The 24212-nt window shown below is 38.4% G+C and overlaps 1 protein-coding gene and 1 long non-coding RNA gene across 2 annotated transcripts in view; both read right to left on the bottom strand.

The window, feature by feature from the left end:
* Positions 1 to 15668, bottom strand: part of LOC108667681 (dynein axonemal heavy chain 6) — a 30439-nt gene extending 14771 nt beyond the window's left edge. Inside the window, exons 1-17 of the mRNA XM_018154729.2 lie at positions 15560 to 15668; positions 15191 to 15285; positions 14635 to 14769; positions 14181 to 14380; positions 11742 to 11883; positions 10943 to 11409; positions 10603 to 10748; positions 8876 to 9383; positions 8459 to 8657; positions 7554 to 8021; positions 6875 to 7044; positions 6060 to 6241; positions 4324 to 4517; positions 3605 to 3781; positions 1757 to 1882; positions 1300 to 1476; positions 737 to 933 (exon numbers count right to left, since the gene is read on the bottom strand). Coding sequence (XP_018010218.2) covers positions 737 to 933; positions 1300 to 1476; positions 1757 to 1882; positions 3605 to 3781; positions 4324 to 4517; positions 6060 to 6241; positions 6875 to 7044; positions 7554 to 8021; positions 8459 to 8657; positions 8876 to 9383; positions 10603 to 10748; positions 10943 to 11409; positions 11742 to 11883; positions 14181 to 14380; positions 14635 to 14769; positions 15191 to 15285; positions 15560 to 15668 — 3692 coding nt within the window. The remainder of the gene's footprint in view (positions 1 to 736; positions 934 to 1299; positions 1477 to 1756; positions 1883 to 3604; positions 3782 to 4323; positions 4518 to 6059; positions 6242 to 6874; positions 7045 to 7553; positions 8022 to 8458; positions 8658 to 8875; positions 9384 to 10602; positions 10749 to 10942; positions 11410 to 11741; positions 11884 to 14180; positions 14381 to 14634; positions 14770 to 15190; positions 15286 to 15559) is intronic.
* Positions 15669 to 16571: 903 nt separating this feature from the next.
* LOC125179203 lies at positions 16572 to 18679 on the bottom strand. The gene is made up of 3 exons (XR_007157181.1): positions 18549 to 18679; positions 17672 to 17886; positions 16572 to 16634 (listed from the first exon to the last, which is right to left on the bottom strand). It is a non-coding gene; the product is annotated as an uncharacterized LOC125179203 (long non-coding RNA).
* Positions 18680 to 24212: the final 5533 nt, after the last annotated feature.

The raw sequence follows: 24212 nt of genomic DNA, 5'->3' as shown, positions 1-24212 counted from the left end.
AAAAAAAAATCGATTAAACTTTCGTGCCGTTTGAATGAAGTAACTTCATTTCATCTGGTATTCCTACAAACTTTTTTGTCATTTATGTCTAAAACGGGATAATTCAACCCCGTTATTTACTTGTATAAATTATCCCAATTTATTATACGCCTTCACGCCAAACAATAACGACGTTTGAGAGCGATTCTACGATTTTAGGCTATACCTTCAGCGCCCAAGATTTAAGCATTTGAAATCGATGCATATTTTAAAGCGGAATGGCCGTTCATTTGGCATTTGGGTTTTAATATCATCCGTGTGAATTTGAACATTTTAATGACTAAACTTGTATTCTTTTGATTTTTTTGATGAGCTCCGAGACATTTTTTATAAAGACATAGTGAACATGCTGGGCGTTTTCTTTCCTTTGAGGACCAATGATCTTTCTCATTTACGGAAAAAAGGCGCTATTGTGCTCGTCATGTCTGTCCGTGACTTCACGTTTTCGTCGACGAGAAAAAGCGCTCTCTGTCACTCACTGCAGTGAGTACAGAGTTATATCTTTTTCCGGGTGTCTACGTTGGGTGGACTTGAAGCCACAGGACAACCTTAATGACGACCGTTAGGCCTGGGAGCTTGTGTTGCAGAATTAATCATCAGACATTTAATAATTTAGAGATGAAGATCATTCTCAACATAAAACAAATTTGTTTATTTACAAACTTAATTTTTTTAGGAATACCAAGAACACCCTCACCTGACCCCCAGCAGCAGACACAGGGGCTCCAAGCAGGTCACTATTATCTCAGGAGGTTTAGTGAGAGCGCGTACTTCGCTCAGGTCCTTCTTGTCGAGCCCTTTGAGCGCTTTCTCTGCTGCTTCTATAGTGCCTAGCACCACCTTCAGTTCTGCAGCAACTTCTCCTTGTTGTTTGGCCACAATTTCTTCCTGGTTCTGCATTAATAGATGCATACATTTAACAATATGCTTTGTGAGGAATCAACAGCTCGTGTATTTTTTCTGGGTATATAAAAAAATTTCGTTTGAGACGAGTTACGGAAAATCTGTCGGTCTTAAGGGTAATGGTGGATGGCTAATATACCTATCACATAAAATTTCTCAGGAGAAATTATTTAAGGTAGCAACTAACCCCCCAAAATCATAATTCCTGTAATTGAAATCAGCATTGGTTATGTTGGAAAGTTACGATAATCTCAACTAATATGGGACTGTTGAAGATTAATCATTGGTGTATTTAAAAAGGCTCAGGTCGAATGATTTTATGATTTTGGATCACTGAAGTCAGTAAATTTAACGTACCCTAACTTTCTCAAGGTGCTGGTTGAGTTGGTCACGAAGCTGCGCCACCATATCTCGTTGCTCGCCTAATTTTGATGTAATGCTGACCGACATTTCCAATGTTCTCTTGAGCGCTGGTTCAAGTGCAGACAACTCAGACCGAAGCTCGTCTACGTTTTTGCTCGACTCACTCAGTCGCTTGAGGTAGAACCAATTAAATCTTAAAAATCTTCGTTGGACAAATGGTATATTTTGTGCACTACACGCTGACTGACGGTTGTTTATACAAGTATTAGATTTGAAAATTTCATGATGAACGACTTTTGAAAACTTGTCATGGGGTAATTAATTTATTGAAAAGTTACATGATTTGAAAGTACAAACGCATTCAAGGATGAACGCATCGTAGTGATGACCAATTGCGAGTTTCTTTAACTTTTTATCGTTATGATTACGAAGTAAAAACATAAAGGATTACTTGGAGCCCGTCCTGAAGTAAAGTCATGACGTCACTCAGTTGTTGCCGTCGCTGCACTAAAAATCCTCGGAACAGCAGACAAAATTCGACAAAATCGCCGAGGCAGACTGGTCGAGGAGATACCTTCTGTGTGAGGGTTTGAAAACTTTGAGAAAAGCTATTACAGGCTTTGAGGAAGAAGGTGAAACTATCTTCTGCATACGGTAATTGAAATATTTTTGTTTAAATACTACATATGTCATGTAAATAAAGTACCGCAGGTATCGTTACATAAAAATTATATGCATTGAATAAATTTTGAGCATTTTTAAAATAAATCACAATCAGAAAAATAACAATTTGCATATATTTTATTTATTGATATTGGCGTTAGCTATTATGCGGGTTGATAGGGCATAAACTATTTCCAGTTGCGTTGGAGGATGTTTGAAACAAATTCATTCATGCATAACACGTAGCAAACTTACTCAATACAAAAAAGAAAGTTGAGAGTAATGTAAATTTGATAATAATATTTCATTTCAAAAATATTATCGGACCTAAAAAAATTGTACCATCTTGAGCAAATAATCAACAAATTTTGAACAAATAATTTTAAATCGATAATTGATGTTGCGGTAATACATACTGATGTATGCTCTTCAATTACTGAAATTTTATATCGTATACGTATACCATTGAAAAAAACTTGCTAACTTAATTGGTCAACTCAATCAGCATCAATAACTACTACTTCATTAACACCGCTCCTACCTACACGGAATGATGAAAAAATAGTGCGTAGCATTAAAATATGGATGAACGCATCGTAGCGACTGCGATACAACAGAAATGAACGCTACGCAGCGCCTGCGCTACAACAGAGATGAACGCTAATACATAGTAATTAACTGCGCTACAACAGGGACGAACACGGCGTAACAGTATATGTAGTAAAGTCTGACCATTGCATTCATAGGTTAGAAATTCTACTAGTGACGTTGCATGTCATTCCGCTCATTTTAACATGGTTTGTATGAGTAACACGACAGCGCGAGAGAAGCGCTAATACATGGAATTTTGGGCTACGCTCTCAGTACACGAGAATTTACTAAAGTTATATTTATCAAGCCAAGGAATAATCTGAGCCACACTATTTTGTTCCTGCGATTAGATCCGCACAGCTGACAAAGCACGTTAAGTTGTTAATAGTTTAAATTAGTTAATATCTCATTTTGTGTTCAAGTAATTATGGAGGTGACTTCGCGTAGAATGCGTTGGATTTCTTCATTCTGATTCGTGATTCCATCAGAGATGCGTGGTTCAATTAATCGTGCTTATCTCTGTGTTATCATACCCGTACTGATCTGTGATGTTTTGAGCGACCGTTATTATTCGTAATTATATTGTATTTTACTGATTTATCACATGCCATCCGTGTTGTATTTTGTATCGGCAATTTATCGTTTGTTCGTGTTGGTAGAAAGGTTGCGAAGCAAGGAGTTAGACATTTCACGCTAGAAAAGTATAAAAATGATCGATGACCAAAATAAAAAGACCCGTTTTACTTTTGTTATGTGTACATAAATTGTTATTTAAATTATGGTTTTTATATATATGCAGTTTTATTGATTCTTCCCTTCGCTAAAAGAAATATTTATCACACGACCATAACTAACATCTGCCTTCACAGGAGACTTTATTTTAATATTTAATTATTGAATCGACCCCGACAAGAGACAAATGATCATATGATAACTCCTGACATTAATACCACTTCATGTTATACCAAAAAAATCATATATACGAATGTTCAGTGGGAATTCCCTCTCCATCGAATTAAATTTTTTTTATACGTAATTTCCCTACCTGCTGCATCTTGACTACGCATCGTTTTATTTGTTCAAGAAACTGAGGTTGAATAGCAAGCGGCTTCAGAAGCGCTTCACAAACGCTGGCCAAATCCTCGGCAGTCGGCGGCGAGACCGGCACGGCGGTGCAGCTCCAGAGCACAGCCTCGTCTATCTGCCGTAACTCTTGAACGCCCTGCAATGAGCAGAGCAATTTGATGCAGTTCACACTCTATGTTACAATTTAGTACTTTTTTATGTATTCAGAGACAGTTCAAACTTCAGATATATGAGCAATAATTATTTGTATCATCTGGATAAAATAATTCAGTTTGTCTAATAATAACATGATCATGAAGTGAATCATTACAAGTTGTCAAGGTAAAACTGATTTATAGAGTTCTATTGACAATTTTACTTACATAAATGAACTTTTAGGATAACTATCAGTCAAGTAGAAGCGCAAAAATTAACTCTGAAATAAAAATAAGGGAAAATGACATCGAGTTACAGTTACTCAAGCCCTTAGCCCGTAAATACGTGTAAATTACGTGCATCAATATCATTTGCATGAAGGAGCCTGTAATTAGAGTTACAATCTTCATACAAAGAATCAATTGTGAAAATAGCCATTGAAAATACACTATGTTGCTAAAAAACGGTGGTCATTGTCAGTTTGTTACAGTGGTTTGTTATCAGTATGAGAGTGTACGTTCGAAAACCAAACAACTGTCTCACGTCGCCAGTCTCCACGATGAAGCAAATGTGAAGTTTTCTGCGTAGTAATTGTTGCAGAGTCTTGTGACCAGCGAATCTGTGTTCAGGCAGCAGATGTATTGGAAGTCCTGCAAAATGCTGTTCTTCGTCAGATACGAGGGATGATCGGAGGAGTCCTTCCTCTTCATCTTGATTAAAAATACCCCGGGTCCAACCTGACGAATATTCAATACTTTAAACTCTATCTGACTTATCATGATGTTAAAAACAAATTTATTTACATCGCGGTAAGCGCAAACGATCTAAGCATGATCCAGATTTTCATTGCATTAATCCGAAAATTGAAAGCTTTCTGAGAGCATAATAATGAATAAAGCGCATGTAAATCTCATTTCAGTTTATAATTTAATATTGAACAAAGTTTGTGCGCATTAGAGAAAGGATAGCTATGTAAAGCAATTATAGACGGGATATACTTTGAACGCAAGGCTGCGGTAGAATACCATATGGGAGCCTGCTTGTTCACAGTTTGGAACGGCCGAGGGTATCGCGAGGGCCGACTTTTGCTAAACTCGAAACGATGTCAAAGCGCGCCGTCTTCTGGCGAGGCCTAAGTGAGCGCGCCAACTGCCTATAAAAGCACCCGAAATTTAACGCCAAAGGGTTGTTCTACTGTGGTGACCGTCAAGCAAGTACGGTCTGCAGCTATCTCCGCAGTCATAGATGACGGCCCCGGCAGTAGGTCGGCGAGGCCATAAATAACGGCCCTGTGAAACTTCGAGTCATCCATGCCACTACGACTCCAATATAACAACACGTCGGAAGTCTACAAGTAACGGCCATGATTTCACTTCTTTGTACGGTCAACATTCATTGCTACGGCTTGTACTTATAGCCGTGAGAAAACGGGATGGGCAACAAGGCCTTCAACGATAATAACGTCAGCAATCAGACTATTCAGGAATCGACCGAACAACAATTCTCATCGGTACGGTCATCAACACAGTTCGGTCACAATCATCAGCAGCAGCGGTACGGAAACGAGTTGGGAGTAATATCATCGACGCTGAAGTCGAACGCCATTATTCAGAAGTTGAAGCATGGTTGTTAAAAAATCTACGTACAGACCGACCGTGAGACATCTTTATACGCAGGGAGATTACGGCGATGAAGTCTGAGCGACTGTGCAATTAAAGGCATCAGCGAGGACGTATGGCTACATCTGCGGTACGGCCGCAGACTTGCGCGTGAGAAACGGTCATTCACAACAGTCATTGCACTCTAGGGAGCGGCAAAATGGAACAACGTTTCTGGTAAAGTAGAAAGTTGAGTTATGTAATAAACATCAGATTTTCAACATTAATTATCTTCGAATTACTCTTTTCTATATTAATAATTTTCTTAACGTAGGACGTGCCCTTGATTCCTATAGTTTAAAATTAATCGCATCGGCGTTTTGTTGAAACCCTTTTCCTTAACCCAATTTTACAGTGGCTCATTCATACGAGAACTTGTACACGAATCCTCCTAGAGAAGCCTGACACGCTACGGACGCAACCTGACTAAATAAATTCAAGTATCAGTTAATAATATATCAATTTAATTAAGATGACAACAATAATAATTCCGAAACCAGCAATACACCATGCTATTTATTCACCTAGTACCGTAAGTGTTTATTCTAGCTTACAATATTAGGCGTTATTACTTGCATCCATAGCACAGGTCTTAACCATATGAGGGACATAGCGACATACCGTCCACTGCAAGAGCAACGAGTTTCGCCAAGATATTCCGTGGAGCCAGTCTTGTGCGGACGACTATGGCGCAGTGCCGCGAGTCCGCCAGTACAGACTGAATAGCCTGGCGTATTGTGATCAGCCATTCTTCATTTAAACTGTCACCGGCTTTGAGAAAAGTAGGCGCAACTTCAAATGTCCTACAGAACAAACAAAATTGGTTACTTGTATGCATTTGTCAGATATTTTATCAACATCATTAAAGATTAAACTATGGCTACCTATTTCTATCCATCATTAGAGATAAAAGTACAGCTATTTCTTTATATCCCTCGTCATTAAAGATAAAACAACGGCTATCTATTTCTGTCCTATATGCTAGCACGTTAGCAAGAGTTTCTCAGCTATTTTAGTATCAGGCTATCTCGTATCGCGTTAGTAAGAATAAAGTTGATGTATCCCCATCAAAGTAAAACATGCTTGAACTCGTATATTCCACATAGATCAGCCACTTGCCTACATTCGCAAAAATTAAAATTTTTATGTACACTTAAAATTAGATTTATCGATATCAAATTGAAAAATAATTTCAATCCCTGAACCAATCCCTAGCTCTGGGTTTGACAATATCTTAATGTTCCCCATACTGAGAATAACTTTTCAGGTCCAGGGAAGATAGTATTTCAAGGCACGATCAGTATAGTGCATACAGGCGCGAACAGATCACATACATCTGTAGTGCCAGGCTCCTAACACAATACACAATAACTCATCAACCTTTACAATGATATAACTGCAAATGCGATGCGTATATACCGAGTTGTAACCCTCACCGATACCCGGAGAACCGTATAGCAGTTAGCAACATTCTCCGGCGACAGCAACCTGGAGTCCCGGAGACCATGAGGTGGCCTTGCACCACATCATGTAGACCTTCGATCATGCGCTGCATCACGCGAATGTTGCCGTCAGTTAGGATCATCGTATCGTCCTTAGCGTGAGCCTTGACAACATGACGGTTATTACAAGGTTGAACTCAAATCATTTGTCATCGAACTGAGCACGAGACACTAAACTTCCAGAAAGATGTGCCCAGTTTTGACCAAAATCATAAGAAATGCCAGTGAAGAGAGCGAGTGACTCAACTGGAGATAGTGAAGGAACTCAACTAAAACTATTACTAAACTAAATCGGTTTTTATATATTTAAAGAAATTCAATTGAACACGTTTGATATTATGAAACCAATTGTAAATTTGTTAGTAAAATTATCATTGTGTCTTCAGAATGAAATTGACGTCTGTAAAAATGTCAACCTTATCTTAATGACCCTCTTTAGCGCATTTTCTTATATATGGAAAAAAAGGCGCTAATTGTGCTCGTAATGTCCGTCCGTCTGTCCGTCCATCTTTCTGTCTGCAACTTCACGTTGCCGAGTATCCATGATACTTGGCAACGAGAAAATGCGCTCTCTGTCACTCACTGCAGTGAGTACTGCGTTATATTTTCAAACCTGTAGTTTATTCGTGAAAACTTCAAAATCTTTAGCACGCCGAAGGACAGCTTCGCCACTCTTTCCGCAGTCCATCCACCACACAAGATTAGCAGTCGATGGGCTTGAATGGGGCAAAAACGACTGTAAAATCTCTTCGACAATGTTAGTGAAATTCAACCGGTCTGCGATGTTTGTGGCCTCGTACACCTGCTTGCACTGCCACTTGACCAGACCATGGAACACATCTGGGGATGAATTTACTATTGCCAAGCTTTTACCCAGCCGATGAGTTAACCGAATGAGGTGATGCAGGTTTGGATCTACGTTGTGAACAGCTCTGGTCTGCAGGCGTAATGCTTGATTATTTTCCTCGTTGCTTAGCGTCAGCTCCTCGATTTTAAAGTGTAGTGCCTCGATTACCTTCAGAAGTTTTGAAAAATTGTCTCCGTAATCTTCTGACTTTGGCAAGACGTCCTCCAAGTGTTGCTATGTAGAGACGTTTGGATGAACATTAATCTAAATCAGATTATATTTTCTGACAGAGCAAGACTTTAAGAAGTTATCTTGTAAATAAAATGGAAAGCATGAATTTAAAAATATTTGCATGCCCAGCGTTACTATTGTTTATGAGTGAGTCATAACATGAACCAACATTTACAGTACTCGAAGACTGTAATTGAAGTGATATTCGATGTAATTATAAATGAAAGGTTCAAAGTTATTTGAGAAATAGGTAGACGACAAAAGGATCAAAAACTGGCCAGAGTTTGTTAACACGATTTTCGATGGTAAATACGCATTACTAAACCCATTTACATTGTTATATATTATTATATAATATCATATTATAAAACCCAGTTTTAGCCATATTTGTCTGCTTTCCGATTTTTCAATGACGCTAAACTTAGTGGAAAGAATTTTACCTTGATGATTTTTCGGACTCGCGATGGTGATGGACCAGGAAATTTTACGAAGACAAAATGACGCCTGACATGATTTGCAATTTTGCTAGCAACTTCCCCGTCGTGGCAGGTTGCAAGTGTCACAACAGGAATGACGTTCTGCAAGGCGATTGTTTCGTGGATGTCTGATGCGTAAAACTTTTGCGTCTCAGTGATACTTCTGCGGCATTTGATGAATTTAAAAAAAACATTCAGTATTTGATGAGTAATTCACGAGTTTGAATAAAACAAAGCTAGTATTGCTAGTGCAACAACTCATAGAATCAGATGAAATTAAATTCATACAATTATCAAGGATATGTCCATGAAAATTTAACGGCCGAACAAATTGTAATCGAATTAATTCATTGCAATCGTGACTATTTAAATTAAAATAACCTGATGCATTGCCACATGGCTTGGGCCCCGGGTGCGCTGCAGTCCAACAAGTGGACGTCTTCAAAAAGAAGAAGCAAGTCTTCGCCTCCTGGACTACTGAAATGTTCCTTAGTCTCGCGATTCGTGGGCATGTGACTGGATCCCTTGTTTTCTACGTAATTTTGATTCTTTGCAATCTCATTTACACTCAGGGCGAAATTATCCTCCGTTTTACCCGATTTCAGTAGTGAATGAGAATTGCTTCTTTCTTGAATCATTGTTTCTTGCGCGTCGTGACAGCTGTTAAGCGCAGTTTTATTTATCACAGTCATTGTCCGTAACTCCTGTCTGTCAATGCTTAGAGTTTCACTGACTCGGGCAGAGTTGCATTTTACTTGCTGGAGTTCACGTCTTAAAGTTTCTGACAAATCGTGAGGTGTGACCTTTGCGGTGCATTTGAAACGGACCATAAATATTCCAGATCCCGTAACCCTTTCGAAAAGATCCCAAAACGTCGACATACCTTTACCTGATAAAGAATAATGTAGAGTCAACACATAAAAAATTCATGATATGTAAAACGCAGCCTGAATAATATTCATATAATGTAAACTAAACAGGAATTTTTTTATTAATTCTACGACCATATAGTATATTTTTTCGTCAGTGTTCAACGTTATGTGAACGTGGCTGAACTGTTCCTCTAGCTTCGCTTCACTTCTTAAAAAATTTGAATATATGTTCAAGCATAAGTCAACAACAACGTTTCTTTGCTTTTTTCATAAAGAATCTAAGAGCAAAAAAAAAAAAATCGAATAAGTTCACATTTTCTTCATCGAAAACATTATGGAGACAAGCTCCATTATCTGTTTAAAACCCTAAAAATACAGGTAAAATAAAAAGAAAAAAAAAACAGATATACAGGAAAGGAATAAAATTGCTCGCAGTAAAAGAGCCGAATAAATGGACAAGGAACATAACAACCTATCAATTAACAATTTCAAGTGCCTTGATAAGTCAATTATGTTTCCGTTTAAAATATACAGCTATTCCAAAATTGTAACTGATGCACCCAGAGATGGAACCCAAAATATGAAAATCGGTCTTCACCGCACTCATATCGCACTGTTCAGCTTGAAGGTGCTAAGCATATCGAGGCGGGTGAGTCCCGCGGATGTCCTGCTGGCTAGTAAATATCACTCTGAACTTCCGCTGGCTTACCGTCCCAATATGCTATGCCCCTTTACGCTGAAGAGCATGACGTGCCTGCGGCGAAAAGCCTTTATAAAATTTGGCTCCCTCTCTTATATAGTGCCTCTGATTTTGAAATCACGGAGACCATGCCGTAACAAAGTCCAGAATTCTTATTCGCTTGAAATTCTTAGTTGATATTTTTTTATGTTCCCTACCCTTTTATTCCGTACGCATATTTTACTTTTACTGCTGTCAATACTTTGTTTCCATTGACTGTACTGGAATTTTGAAAATTAATATGGCTGGTCTCCAAAGCGTTTTTAAAGTTAATTTACTTGACGTTTTCTCTGAAATAACATTAACTTACGAGTTGTACAAAGTACTTACAATTTCAAGAAATTTTGCATGGCTTTACTTTTCAATACTACAAATTTCAGGTAAAATTGCACACTGTGAACAGTTAATCTCTAGATATTGAATTACCTGGTGTGCGAGGAAACATTTCAAGTTTTCCATTTGAGTTTTTTAAGACAAATTTCAAATTTTAACCCCACCATGCGAGCCAATGATGGCGAGAGGCCGACGTGCCTGTAGCAAGAGCTGCAGGGCTTCGAAGGTGACCGCAAATTCTTCCGTAAATTGAACCAAGTCAACGGCCGTATCCTTCTTGGCGTTAGACAAGGCTTTCTTTGCCTTAATCCTTAAGATAAAGAGGAGGAAACTTATTTTCTAAAGACAAATTATTAAAAAAACATAATCAATTTTCGGAAATGTCAGACTCAACGAACGAGCAGTAGCACAAATTAGATTCAAATGTGATTTTCCCACTTGTTTCCATTTAAAAATTTGCGGAGCAGCATGACATTAAACATGAAAGATTGATAAGTATTTTACCATCTAAGCAGCCCAGCTAAGGCTTTGATGAGCTTTATCCGTCTCTTTTTTGGACTTTTGAGGTTTTCTTCGCAGTTATCTTGAACAACAAGATCTTCTTGCGCTGTCTTTGCATCACTTTCGGTCACAGTCTCCTCGATTTGTTTCATCTCCTTTAAGCCCTCGTCTGATTCAAACAAGATCCCGTCTACCTTAGTCTGTTTCATCGCTTCTACTCCTTCACTCATTTCAGCAGCCTCTTTGCTGCGAGGATCTTCAATTTTGGGACAACTCGTGTCATCTTCGAAATCGAGTTTGTGGAATTGAAAGCCAGTAGAATTCTTGTCCAATTTAAGTGTATTCAAACGGATTTGTGGATTTAGCATAGAGAAAACTTCTTCAAGGAACATTTGAGCTTCATGATCATCTTTGGTAGCTGGACCTTTTCCTTCCTGTTCGAGGCTTGCGATCAAACGAACTATGGCCTCCTGTCGGATGAGAAACCATTGCTTCATTTTGAGAGTTGAGGAGCAAATCCCACCTAACATTAGAGCATCACTAACTTAAGAATGTACCGTTGCCATACAATTGTTCATAGGATATACAACATGGGTGCCACCAATTAAATGAAAACGAGAATATATTTATGAAAATATATCAAGATTCAGATGATTCGTGACCTGCTGCATGGAAATAACTTCTTCATTTAAGGCGTCGTGGAATATATACCCCTAGTACTCGTAGGTGAATAATTCCTACTCAAAATTCTGTAAATCGTTGTCAATCAATTGCAGTACTAATAATATTTGAATTCACTCACTTTTTGCTCTACGTTTATCCCATGGGTCTTCATTTTTTCCGACAAAATTTCTTGACTGAACGGGAAATCAGAAGTGTAGCTACATGGAAAACATCCTTCAGGCGTTTGAGTCCCGGGATCTGAAAACTTTATGACGGGAATCCTGTAAAGAAAGTTATTAACAAAATAAAAAATTGTCACACAAATTATTACTGGTATGAAATAATAATAGGGTAAACACACTTTTGTAGGAAATAATATTTTTTCATAATTAGCAATTCGTTGCGTAACGAAATTAATTCGGCAGGAGCGGCTCACTTTCTGTGTGCCTACAGCCAGCGAAGCGGACGCTAAACTTATACTCTCCACTTTTGATATGCTGCTGCTGTAAAATCACGTACAGGGGGGTTTGAGGTCAAAGTTTTCACTCGAGCCATTTTTCTCAGGAGCTCAACCGTTAGAATCTCATGAAAATTGGCACAGACACGTACGCATATTTTTTCTACCAAACCTTCTTGTCGGATTTCCGAAATTCCCACTCCTTCCCCCCCAAAATCCCCAAAAAAGGGGAAATTTTGGTCAAAAAATTACCTAAAATGAGATTGCGGAAACGATCATAGCTCGAAAAGTTGCAAACTCAGAGCAATGCGATTCATTTCAAACGAAAGGTGAAGGATTGGAGTGTGTTTGGGATTTCGAACGATTTTTTGTCGGGTCAAAACTTTATCCCTAAATTGGGGGTCAAAGTTGACCCTGAAAAAATTGTTTTCGGCCATTTTTCGGTGGTTTTTCAACTCTCGCGGCCAAACCGTAAACATTTTTGCCATAGTAAAAGCGGGAGAAAAATGCGTCTTGTTGAGACAAACACACTGGTGAAAACGGATTTTGAAAAAGTTCAAAACTCAGAAAGTTGTGAGCGAAACTTCGATCAACTTTGATCAACTTTTACCAACTTTTTCACTTTTCTCTTCACAACTCTTCGGAAAATTTTTGTATATTTTTCCAACAACCCTAACAATAAAGAACAAGTTTTTGCCTTTAATTTGGAACCGGTTTCATGTTCCTAGCTTTTATAGATATCGAGATATGATTTTTCAAAGTAGACAATAATTGATAAAATTTTCGTCCAACTCGCCGTAGTCCGGGCGCTGCTCTGAACGTGTTCTACGAGTTTACTTTTTAGACTATTGTGCAAGCTGCGTAATTTTAGGAAGCTTTCTGAAAGTTGGTATCGACAGAGGATAAAATTGCGCTAATTACTGCCTATTTAACTTATTTTCAAAAAAATTATTTCTATTAGAAATTTAACGATCAAAAACAAACCGAGATTCGGTTCTGCTCACTTATAAAATACTTTATTAGGCACTTATTTTTTTAAGTTACTTATGTCTTGATTTACTTAAGCTCTTTAGCATTAATATTGCGAAAAAAACTTCTCATATGTACCGTTATAAATCGTTTTAATGAAGCAATAAGATTGCTCCCTGTCATGTATCTGTAGTCCTTGGGCCCAAACGTGAAGGCGTTATAACTCTTTATAGACCAAGATTGAAGAAAATTCACGCAAATAATCATTAGAAGAAAACTAAAATACTCTCTGGGGGGTCTGCCGGGCCCCTTTTTTGCAAATATTTGTAAGATTAAAGAGTTCCGTGACTACCATTATCACTATTTTTTACTTCTGAAGCTTCACCGGTTCTACATTTCGACAGTCCACCTCAAACGACGCTCCGTTTTCTTCGTGACAATGAATTGAATCATGGATGACTATACTAATTTAACCGTGTTGCTAAGTCAAAAGTTGTTTACATAATATAATGTCGAATAATATTCATTCTCCCGATAAAACCATCAATCGTAGTATGAGAAGGTATTTTTCAAGCAAATATTTGTTAAATTTCAATGTTGACTGAAAACTGCAATTAATAATTAATTCATTTAGTATGGGTTATTCTTAAATCTAATTATATACATTTTCTTTAAATAATGTTCAATCATAAAATGTCCATTAATACTTTTCTGAATCTAAATTTAAGTTTATACTTTATTAATAAATGTATATATTTATACTAAATTGAAGTCCACCACTGCGTCCAATACAGATTTTTCGTAGGGGATTATTCTTAACTGCGATTTTTTGCTTTTTCAAGGCCTTTTAACTCGGTAACGTACAGCATTGAAGGAAATTCAAACAAATTAGAAATAAAATAAAACAAAAATTCCCTTTTTACGGCCCCGAGTGTTGAGCTTAGGGCCCTGGCGTTCCCTCGATTTCTGCCGTCAAACAAGATTTCAAGTAGAATTTCGCTCAAGCCGTATTACTTTAGTCGTGACATTGTGTTGGTAACAAATAAATTCTTATTCAATGAATCAAATATCACAAAGCCAACGGTAGTAATTATGAAACTATAGCACATACACTTAAGTACTACAATTAAGTTTGCCATAAGAAAGTGTCACCTGTTGTACAAGTGCCAGCAGAGATTATCCGCAGGAACGGCTTCCAAGATAAGCTTGATTGTCAGACAAGTGCGAGCAGCATTGTGTGCTTCAGCTACAGCACGTAATATTGAACGTACTTCTCGACATGAGCCGAACGGACCTTTCAACGTAAGCCAAATTTGTCCTTCGGTTCTGCAACGCTGATTACGAAGCCTCAACTGGCGAAACAAAATCAATTAAGTTTGGAACAAGTTTACAAATGTAAATAATGCTTCTAGTGCATGATACAATTGATGATATCAATATATACGATATCCCAGTTCTATATAGGCTTGATGAAATATTTGAACCTTTCTTTTATTGAAAATGTACGAATATTCGTTGGATATTTTGTTACATAAATAAATAATTTTGTGATGAATTGTAACATAATAATAGTTTGGAAAAGTACATCACAGGAACTCTTACTCACTTCTCGTTCCACTCGGCGTCGTAGCTGCATTATATTTTCATGGGATGACCAATAAATTTCGACGTAGACAAAGATCTTGCGATCCATCGAGTTGGGCGGCCGACTTGCTAAAGCTTCAACGGCGTCAAACAACAGCTGCAAGTAGCGACGCTACAGGGAACTTCAATACACATAACAAGCTTCTGTGGTACCTCAATGCAAAAAATAAGATGTGCATAGTTTATAAGCAAACTATGATACACTATAACTTCCCAAGGAATATACGAAATAATTATCGCCAAGGTTTGGGGAGAAAACAACGATTCGTTTGAGCTACACAGAAGCAAAAATTTGAGGTAATCCCCAATAATGAACTCAACCAACTGAAGGGTAAATAATTTACGCAAAGTTGATTGATCTCTGAGGATAATGAAGAGAGTGATATCTGGTACGGAAAGTCCTTTTAAATTATGTAGTAATATATAATCGATAAAATTTTGAACACAAACGTATTAAAAACAGATAAATTTGGTACAACAAACTAGTATGGCTAGAAGAGGTTGAGAAGCTGTCGTACCCGAGCCACCGAAGCGGCGTGGCGGTGGACGATGGCGCAGCGGTCGTGGAGCTTCAGCAGCGAGTATAGGGAGAGGGCTTTGTCGATCAGGCCTCCTGATCATTAATTAGAGATATCATTTAAAATTATGTGCGGTAGTGTCATTAAAATCTTATATTTCTGTCCGAAAAACCCAATCCTGTTTAGATACTTGCTCGGTAGAAAAACATGTAGCGAATCATGTGCATATCTCGACAAAATATTTGATGGAATATGTTTAGTAATCACGCATTTGTTCCTGTATGAGAGGGCAAATCCTTAATTAAAATTTTTTATATTAATACACCACTAAAATATGTACAAAATGCCTTACATGAATGAATTCCTTACCCACACCAAGTTCTAGCTTCAGAACAGTTGCTCCAACTCGCTTCTCGACTTGTTCTCTAAGATCCGCTTCGGAAAATTCGTCGTAAATAACATTGAAGTTCAACGACATTCCACCTGCCTCCTCTTGGGCGATATAATGCCTGTTTGAATCACCAATGGTATTAATTGCTTCAGGGTTCGCTTTCTCATCAGTGAATAAATAATAATCAGTAACACTGATGCTTGGAACTTCCAAATGCGCTGAATTTGAGGCCGGCGGAGATGTCGTTGGATGAAAGTCTTGTTGATCCTGCAGCTGAGATGCACGCGATGCACAACTCCACTGTAATTGAATAGTTTCAGCTGCTTTCATCACGATCTCGTCTACATTCAGTGTGCCCTGCAAAGCAAAATTTAAAAAAATATATAACTCAGTACTCACTGCAGTGAGTGACAAAGAGCGCATTTTCTCGTCGACGAAAACGTGAAGTCACGGACGGACAGACAGACAGACGCACGGACAAACGGACATAGCGAGCACAATAGTGCATTTTTTCCATAAATGATAAAATAATAAAAAGTCAATAACGACAGGAGGACCGAAAACTAACTCACAAGAGAAGTCCTCCTCAACATAAAACAAAAGAACACTTTCAATCGAAGAAAAAGTGAAAATCAGAAGTATTTTATTTTACTCATGAATACTCACGTTTGATCGCAGCTGTCTTTGGAGACGTTCAGCAGTTGCGATCTCTCCAATACAGCCTATTAGCCTATAAGAATCGTAAAATTATTTGTTGGAAATTACGATTTCAAGAAATATAGTATCAGGAGGCAAATAAAAATACCAGCAAGATAAAAAATTCGCACAGACTTTAATCAAAATCGATATCGATGATTACATCTATATCAAAGACCACAGTTATGATTTTAGTCCTTTGTACTAAAAAATCTTCGTCAATGACTTAACCTCACCTGGGCAGGCTGTAGGAGGAAGACTCGTGATGCACATGAGAGATGATCTTCGTGACGCGGGCCAACATCGGTGCGGAGACGTGAAAGCCTCTGCTCTCCAGCACGATGCTCAGTAGCACTTCTGTGTTTGTACAGACACAACTCAACTGTGGTGATGGTATTTATTATTTGAAAGACAACTTCTGTCATTAAAAACGACTTCATTTATATTATAATCATTCAGGATAACTATTGTCTTCAAACATAATTTTTTAAAAATTTATGCATTTTATAGGAGTGTTCGGATATTTATTTTTTTCAATAAATAACACTGAGGAAAAATATGTTCTAGATACGGAAACGCTGCATCCATGAAATCGTCCCAACTACTTCACCTTATATTCCATGGAAACGTTCCGGATAATTCATCTATACATCCATAAAACGTCATAGGTTCTGCACTTCCAGATCCACTGGAACTTTCAAGACATTGCATCAACCAAAAAGTCCTAGATACTGCACCCATACTTGCGTGGAAACTTCCTACCTACAGCACCTCCATATTCATGGGATTGTCCTATATACGAGTACCTCACCTCTATTTTCCTAAATGCTGCAACTTCTACATCCGTGAAAATTTCCTAGATACTGCACCGCTACATCCGTGTAAATTTCCTAGATACTGCAATGCTACATCCGTGTAAATTTCATAGATACTGCAAGGCTACATCCGTGTAAATTTCCTAGATACTGCAAGGTTACATCCGTGTAAATTTCATAGATACTGCAAGGCTACATCCGTGTAAATTTCCTAGATATTGCAAGGCTACATACATGTAAATTTCCTAAATACTGCACCTTTAAATCCGCGTAAATTTCCTAAATACTGCAAGGCTACATACGTGTAAATTTCCTAAATACTGCATCTCCATTCGCACAAATTTCCCAGATGCTGCACCTCTACATTGGTGCAGAAGTCCTTTATACTGCATCCAAAATTCGGTGTAAACGTCCTTTAGTAGACGGTGCACCATAAAATACAGCTCAAAACAGATGTGCTACTTTTCCCAGAGTTATTTGACATCAGTGGTGAATGAATTTTTTTCCAGAGATAATTGTAGAGATAACAATTACAGACTAGGTGAGTACCACATGCATTATGTTTTAGTAACATCGCACCGGCGGATGGCAAAACAACAGGAACAGTCCGTAAAATCGGTGCAATGATGGCACCAAAGTCCACTGTTTTGGTGGTGGCACGTCTTATAAAAAGAGTGGCAGGCGCGAAGGCTCCTCCATCACTGGGTGCTGCGCAGGGACCTCGAGAGTTCGCTAGCGTCATGAATAAAGCAAAGTCGTCGTGGAGAGTCACTTCAGTGTGGTTTATGGTACAGCTGGAGCCAGAGGCATGAAAACGTGGAACAAAATAAATATATGCATTGATGGGTAAGTTAGATATTACTGTGCAAGAAAAATTTATGCCTCATGAAACAAACAATAGATGAGAAATTAATAATTTCACAAAAATCGCGATCTTTCTTGGATCTTTAGTGACATGTGAATCGTAAATGGAAGGAGGAAATACGCTTTGACGATTGAAACATTAAAAACATTTGCACACAAGTGATATCAATCTATTTGAACAACATTGCGTTTTATTACTGTGCAAAATATTGCTCGAAAGTTGGACTTTCAATGAGAATAAATGTTCGATATTGCGTTACTTTTTAACTTACTTACCCGGACTCACCATTTGCCTGTTTGAAGTTATCGAAAAATTCTTTGCAAAGACTTAAAATTAAAACTTTTGAAATTTAATTTTCGTTATGTTCGTTCTTTATGCTAATTAAATTTGATCTGATATTCAGAAACTGGATATTGAAATATTGTAAAATTACTAATGAAATATTGTAAAATTACTATTGAAATATTGGAAAATTACTACTGTAATATTGTAAAATTACTAATGGAATATTGTAAAATTACTAATAAACTATTGTAAAATTATTAAAGGACTATTGTAAAATTACTAATGAAATATTGATCATCAAGAGACCTCTTGAAGCCGCTCTCTCTGGCCCGCGCCACCTCCCGGCAGGCCAGCGTCACTTCATGTGCGTCGTCCGCGTGCAGAGCGTCCGCGTCTCTGAGCAGCAGCCAGAGACCGCCTGCAGCGCAGCCTCTCACCACGCGCCCCAAACTCTGTTGTCAATACATGGATATAACGTTATTACCATTAAATATTGATTAGTTAATGTCATGAGCTTAACATTTCTTCTTCAGGAATGATTTTGAAGCTAAATAGCTTAAAATGATTTACAGAAAATATTCCTTCGGTAATCAAGCTTTAAATTGATTTCTTCAGTTAATTAATTAATTTAATTTAATTAATTAATTTTTAATTTTCTTTCTTCAGTAACGATAATCAAGGTTTGCTCACTGAAAGTTCTATATAACGTCTATTCATAAATATTAAGAAACATCTCAGAGCTAAAGTTTGTAGAAGTATGATGTCATATTTTGATGGGATAATCATGATGGGGCAGCGAGTTGTGGGCCTAAGACCCTCCACAGGTTGTGAAAATTCTGTTGAAATCGATAAGTTGGCCGCTTGGTTAAGAATAGGCTACAAGCCAACATGGCTTAAAACTTACCATATGTCCGGGGACACGTTTATGCGCCTCCGGACTTTCTACGTATTTCTACCTGAACCTCTGGACAGGTATTTGTTGACCAAGTTCGCGAGGGATAAGTTAGACACCATCTGTCAAGAGTACTTATTTTGATACGGGGCGGTAATATTTGTGAGTTTTAGTGGTATAAGGCTAAGACGTCGACCGTAAGGTCTGAGTAGCTCTAACGCGTTACATAGTGGCGCACTTGTCAGCTCCTGGGGGCATTACTAAGGTTCCCAGGCCTTTTATAGAATCATGGCTTCCGCCCACTACCGAGGTCTTGATCGCGTGATCTGTCACGCGATGTTGTCCATGCTGACAGATGTAGTACTTTTCCACGTCTAGTGAATATTTCATCTCAATTACAGATGATCTAATCTTAGAGTATAATTATAATGAATGGAATGAGATGCCTGATTGACGCCGAACAATCATGTACGTCGTCCGCGTGCAGAGCGTCCGCGTCTCTGAGCAGCAGCCAGAGACCGCCTGCAGCGCAGCCTCTCACCACGCGCCCCAAACTCTGTCGTCAGTACATGGATGTAACATTATTATCATGTAATATTGATCAGTAAATGTCATGAGAGTGAAATTTCCTCTTCAGGACTGATTGTGAAGCTAATAGGTTAAAATAATTCAAAGAAATTGTTCCTTTCGCAATCAAGCTTTAAATTAATATGTCTTCTTCAGTAGCGATCATCAAGGTTTTTTCTTCACTGAAAGTAAGCTCAAAGTCTATTTTAATATATGAAGAAACATCTGAGAGCTAAAGTTTGTAGTAGTATTATGTCATATTTTGATGGCCGAGTGCTCATAATCAAGATGAGGCAGCGAGTTGGGGGCGACATGAGACTTGCTACTGGTTGTGAAAATTCTGTTGAAATCGGCAAGTTGGCCGGGTGGTTAAGAATAGGCTACAAACCAACATGGCTTAAAACTTACGATATACCCGGAGGCACGTTTATGCGCCTCCAGACTTTCTAGGTATTCCTACCTGAACCTGAGGACAGGTATTTATTGACTAAGATCGTGAGAGATAAGCTAGACACAATCTGTCCTCTAGAGTACTTATTTTGATACAGAATGGTAATATTTGTGAGTTTTAATGGTATAAGACTAAGACGTCGACCGTAAAGTCGGAGTAGCTCTAGCGCGAGTTACAGCGCGGCGTACTTGTCATTTACTGAAGGCATTACTAATGTTCTCAGGCCTTTTATAGAATCACGGCTTCCGCCCACTACTGTGGGTTCGATCGCGTGATCTGTCACGTGATGTTCTCCATGCTGACTCAAATCTAGTATTTTTCCTGGTCTAGTGAATATTTCGTCTCAATTACAGATGATCTAATCTTAGAATATAATTATAATGAATGGATTGAGACGCCTGATTGACACCGAGAAATGTTACATTATATTATATTATATTATATCATATTATATTATATATATTATATCACACTATATTGTATTATATTAGTTTTGAATCTTGAATCTTTTAAAGTGACTCATAAAGCCAGATTAATGAATTAATTCTTCCATCTTCGTACCAAAATAAAAATAAAATCTACCTACAGAACTGTTTATTTTCTCGCGACAACTAGATTCTTGTTCCAGAAGAGAGATTGGCGCCCAATTGATCACTCTATGTGGCTCTAAACGCCCTATTACTGCTCAAAAAGTGATGTCTTTGCTAGAAAAACAAACAAGCGGCAGCTAAAAACCTTCATTAATTGTTCGCAACACTGCATAATTAGAACATAATCTGACCTGCCCCGCCTCTTGTCCTGCAACCTCGACGACGTGTCGGCCGCAGCGCTGGGCAACCGCCATCACAGACGCCGCCTTACCGCATCCCACGCCGCCTATCGTGACCCCACCTTGCCATGAGCAGGCAAATCCTTCATCAAAGTCTCAGTTTCTCCTCAATCTAATGCATAAGTTCAGCACATTTGCATGCCAAAATAATGGCTTGTTATAATCTTGTAATCTTTGTTACGTTATCCGTAGAAAAAGCCTGAATTTTGGAAAGTATTCCCCACGTCTGAAGCGCGTCATATTATAACATGTGAGTGTATATAGAGCCACAAATTTGAANTTCATAGATTGTTCGTAACACTGCATCATTAGAAAATAATCTGACCTGCCCCGCCTCTTGTCCTGCAACCTCGACGACGTGTCGGCCGCAGCGCTGGGCAACCGCCATCACAGACGCCGCCTTACCGCATCCCACGCCGCCTATCGTGACCCCACCTTGCCATGAGCAGGCAAATCCTTCATCAAAGTCTCAGTTTCTCCTCAATCTAATGCATAAGTTCAGCACATTTGCATGCCAAAATAATGGCTTGTTATAATCTTGTAATCTTTGTTACGTTATCCGTAGAAAAAGCCTGAATTTTGGAAAGTATTCCCCACGTCTGAAGCGCGTCATATTATAACATGTGAGTGTATATAGAGCCACAAATTTGAAGCTTTCTTTAATAAAACCGAATTTTGCGTGAAAAGTTCATTTTATTTGAGGAGCAGACAAGTTAAAACAGTATGTAACTAGAGGAAGTCCGGCATATAGTTCTGATTCATTTTTTAAAGCTAAATGTAGCTTAAGACAAAGATTATTTTCGTCTTTTTATATAAACGACCGTTTAGATATCAAAGGTTAGTCATTATTGAAATTTTATCACGAAAATTTAGGTATAATGTTGGCAGTGTAGCGAAATCAAAGTAGAGTCTCACAGCTCACGTATATCGAGCTTTAACCGCACTTAGTATTGATAATTTGATAGTATTCAGCAAAAGTTAACATGTAAGTCCAAAAGTAGATAAACTCACAGCGGTTATAGTGCGCCGCGGCCAGAAGATTGAACATCGCTCGGTCAGATGATGGGCTCCGGCAAATCCACTTTGGAATTCCGAAGAACTCCAATCCGTACTGGAATGACATCCCAGCTACGGTCCAGAAGACGTTCCTGGTACGGCCGCTGCCTAGCACGCTGTGGTGACCGTGACGTAGCCACGGCCAGCTCAAGCTGTTTCATCGTACCAAACATAGCACTGATCACAAGTGATAATCACAAGTATTTTTCTTTGTTTATATGTTGAAATGACCAATTTGCGTATAATATAGTTACTAATATATTCGCAAATGTATGTCCCGATTGAAGGTCAACATTGAATAACTGAAATTAATGAAAATATTAGTATGAATGCCTAACCCTGAGAGTGTCAAAGTTTGCCAATACGACAGTAAACTAAATTTCGTTTCTTTTCGATCACGACTAACAGTAAAAGCGCCATCTTGAAAAGACCAAAATACCTAGTTCTGGGAGAAGACTTTTGAAGCTCAGAAGTGCTGTCTCGCAAGTCGCAAAGCATGAAGAAGATGTGCCGAAGTCTTCGAGTTTCCAGCATCAACTGCTTTGCTGGGAAAATATAACAGAAAGTATTAATAATATACAAGGAACAACGTGATCTTCCTTACTTGATTCCAAAACCTATTTGATCCCGAGTATTTAATGTCAGAGCCAACAATATGTAAACCAATAACTTTCATAACATTTTATAGCGTTCGTAATGCAACCCACGAAACTTAAAAAAACAACGAATTCGGAAATGTATAACCATTAAAAACCGTATGGTAAGAAACATTCATAGCGGTTAAGTTTTAACTCGCTCGAGTATAGGGCACATCCAACAGGGAAAATTTGAAATCATTTTTATTATTTATTACAATCATTACACAAATAAGGTCATTCGTCTATTTAATGCTACATCCTTCGACCAAGGCATAGTCTGGCCGATGGAATTACTCACCAAAATCGGCTTCCGTAAGAGCCTCATAATGTGAAATTTTTATTTGTTGATTTCTCGAATCCATTCCATCTCGCAGTCCTTCGGAATCCTGCCCATCTTCATCGTGGAAAGTCTGTGTTGATTTTGAAGTTTCGTGATAAAGATCATGGTCTTGCAAAGTTTGGCTTTCGTATAAAGTTCCGATCTTGCGGGAAAGTTGTTTGGGTGGTCGAGGGTGATCAACTATAAGGTGTGGAGTTACTTCCTCGAAGCGACTATGGTCGCTTATTTCATTTGAAGACAATTTTTTATTCTTCAAATGACAATTTTCATTTTCTAAAATAAGATGACTGACATACCGAAGCTGATCTTCGACCAACTGACGAACAGTTCCAATGTTGGGCTTGCAGAATTTGCTGGATTCTGTAACGCTGGAACTATGAGCAAATTCATGCAGCAAATCCTCTTCGACGACAGCTTCATGTTCTGCTGTTCCGTCGATCACTTGAACCATTTTTGAGGCCCATCGAATACGAGTGCAGACATCAACAACCTGGGCAATTAGAGAAACGTTTAAAATTTTAAATTTAGTTTGTCATGTGCTAATCGACACATAATTAAAATATTTCGAAACTATTTAAGTAAAATGTTTCGGAACTTATCAAGAGTCGGTCGACGTTTGGAAGTAATTTAACCAGTGAAAGACGAAATAGTAGACAGCGACAGACTTTAAGGCTTTTTACCCCAAAGTAGAATGTGTATAATCATCCTAAATATGACACATGCACGCCGTCAGCTAGTGACATATAAAATAACTCACCAGAAATATTAAACCAGCCTCTCTTTTAGACCCGGAGTTTTCCAATTGAACGCGTAAACACATAATTACAAAGCAACATATTAACTCTGTCATATTTGCTCGCCTGTACAGGCACAGCGTTGCCCAGCGCCATGAGTTGGAGGAAAGACGTGTCACAATGACGCAGCAGCAGACGACGCATGGAGGCCCGCATGGCTGCTTCCAGTCGACTCAGCCAGTCCTCTACGCGGTGGCGGGCAGGGACTGCCTGCGTGGGATACAATCACAACTACCTGTGATGATGGAATAAGTCGGCCAATATAAATCAGGTAGAGATAAGTCGGGCAGTATAAATCAGGTAGAGATAAGTAGGGCAGTATAAATCATGTAGAGAGAAGTCGGCTAATATAAATCATGTAGAGATAATACTTTTTTTGAGAATAGCCCAATGGAAATAATTG

The sequence above is a fragment of the Hyalella azteca genome, unplaced genomic scaffold (genome assembly GCF_000764305.2).
Source record: "Hyalella azteca isolate HAZT.00-mixed unplaced genomic scaffold, Hazt_2.0.2 contig15705, whole genome shotgun sequence".
In the NCBI taxonomy this organism is placed as follows: Eukaryota; Metazoa; Arthropoda; class Malacostraca; order Amphipoda; family Hyalellidae; genus Hyalella; species Hyalella azteca.
The sequence above is the reverse complement of the archived record's forward strand: the minus strand, read 5'-3'. Positions and strand labels throughout refer to the sequence as shown.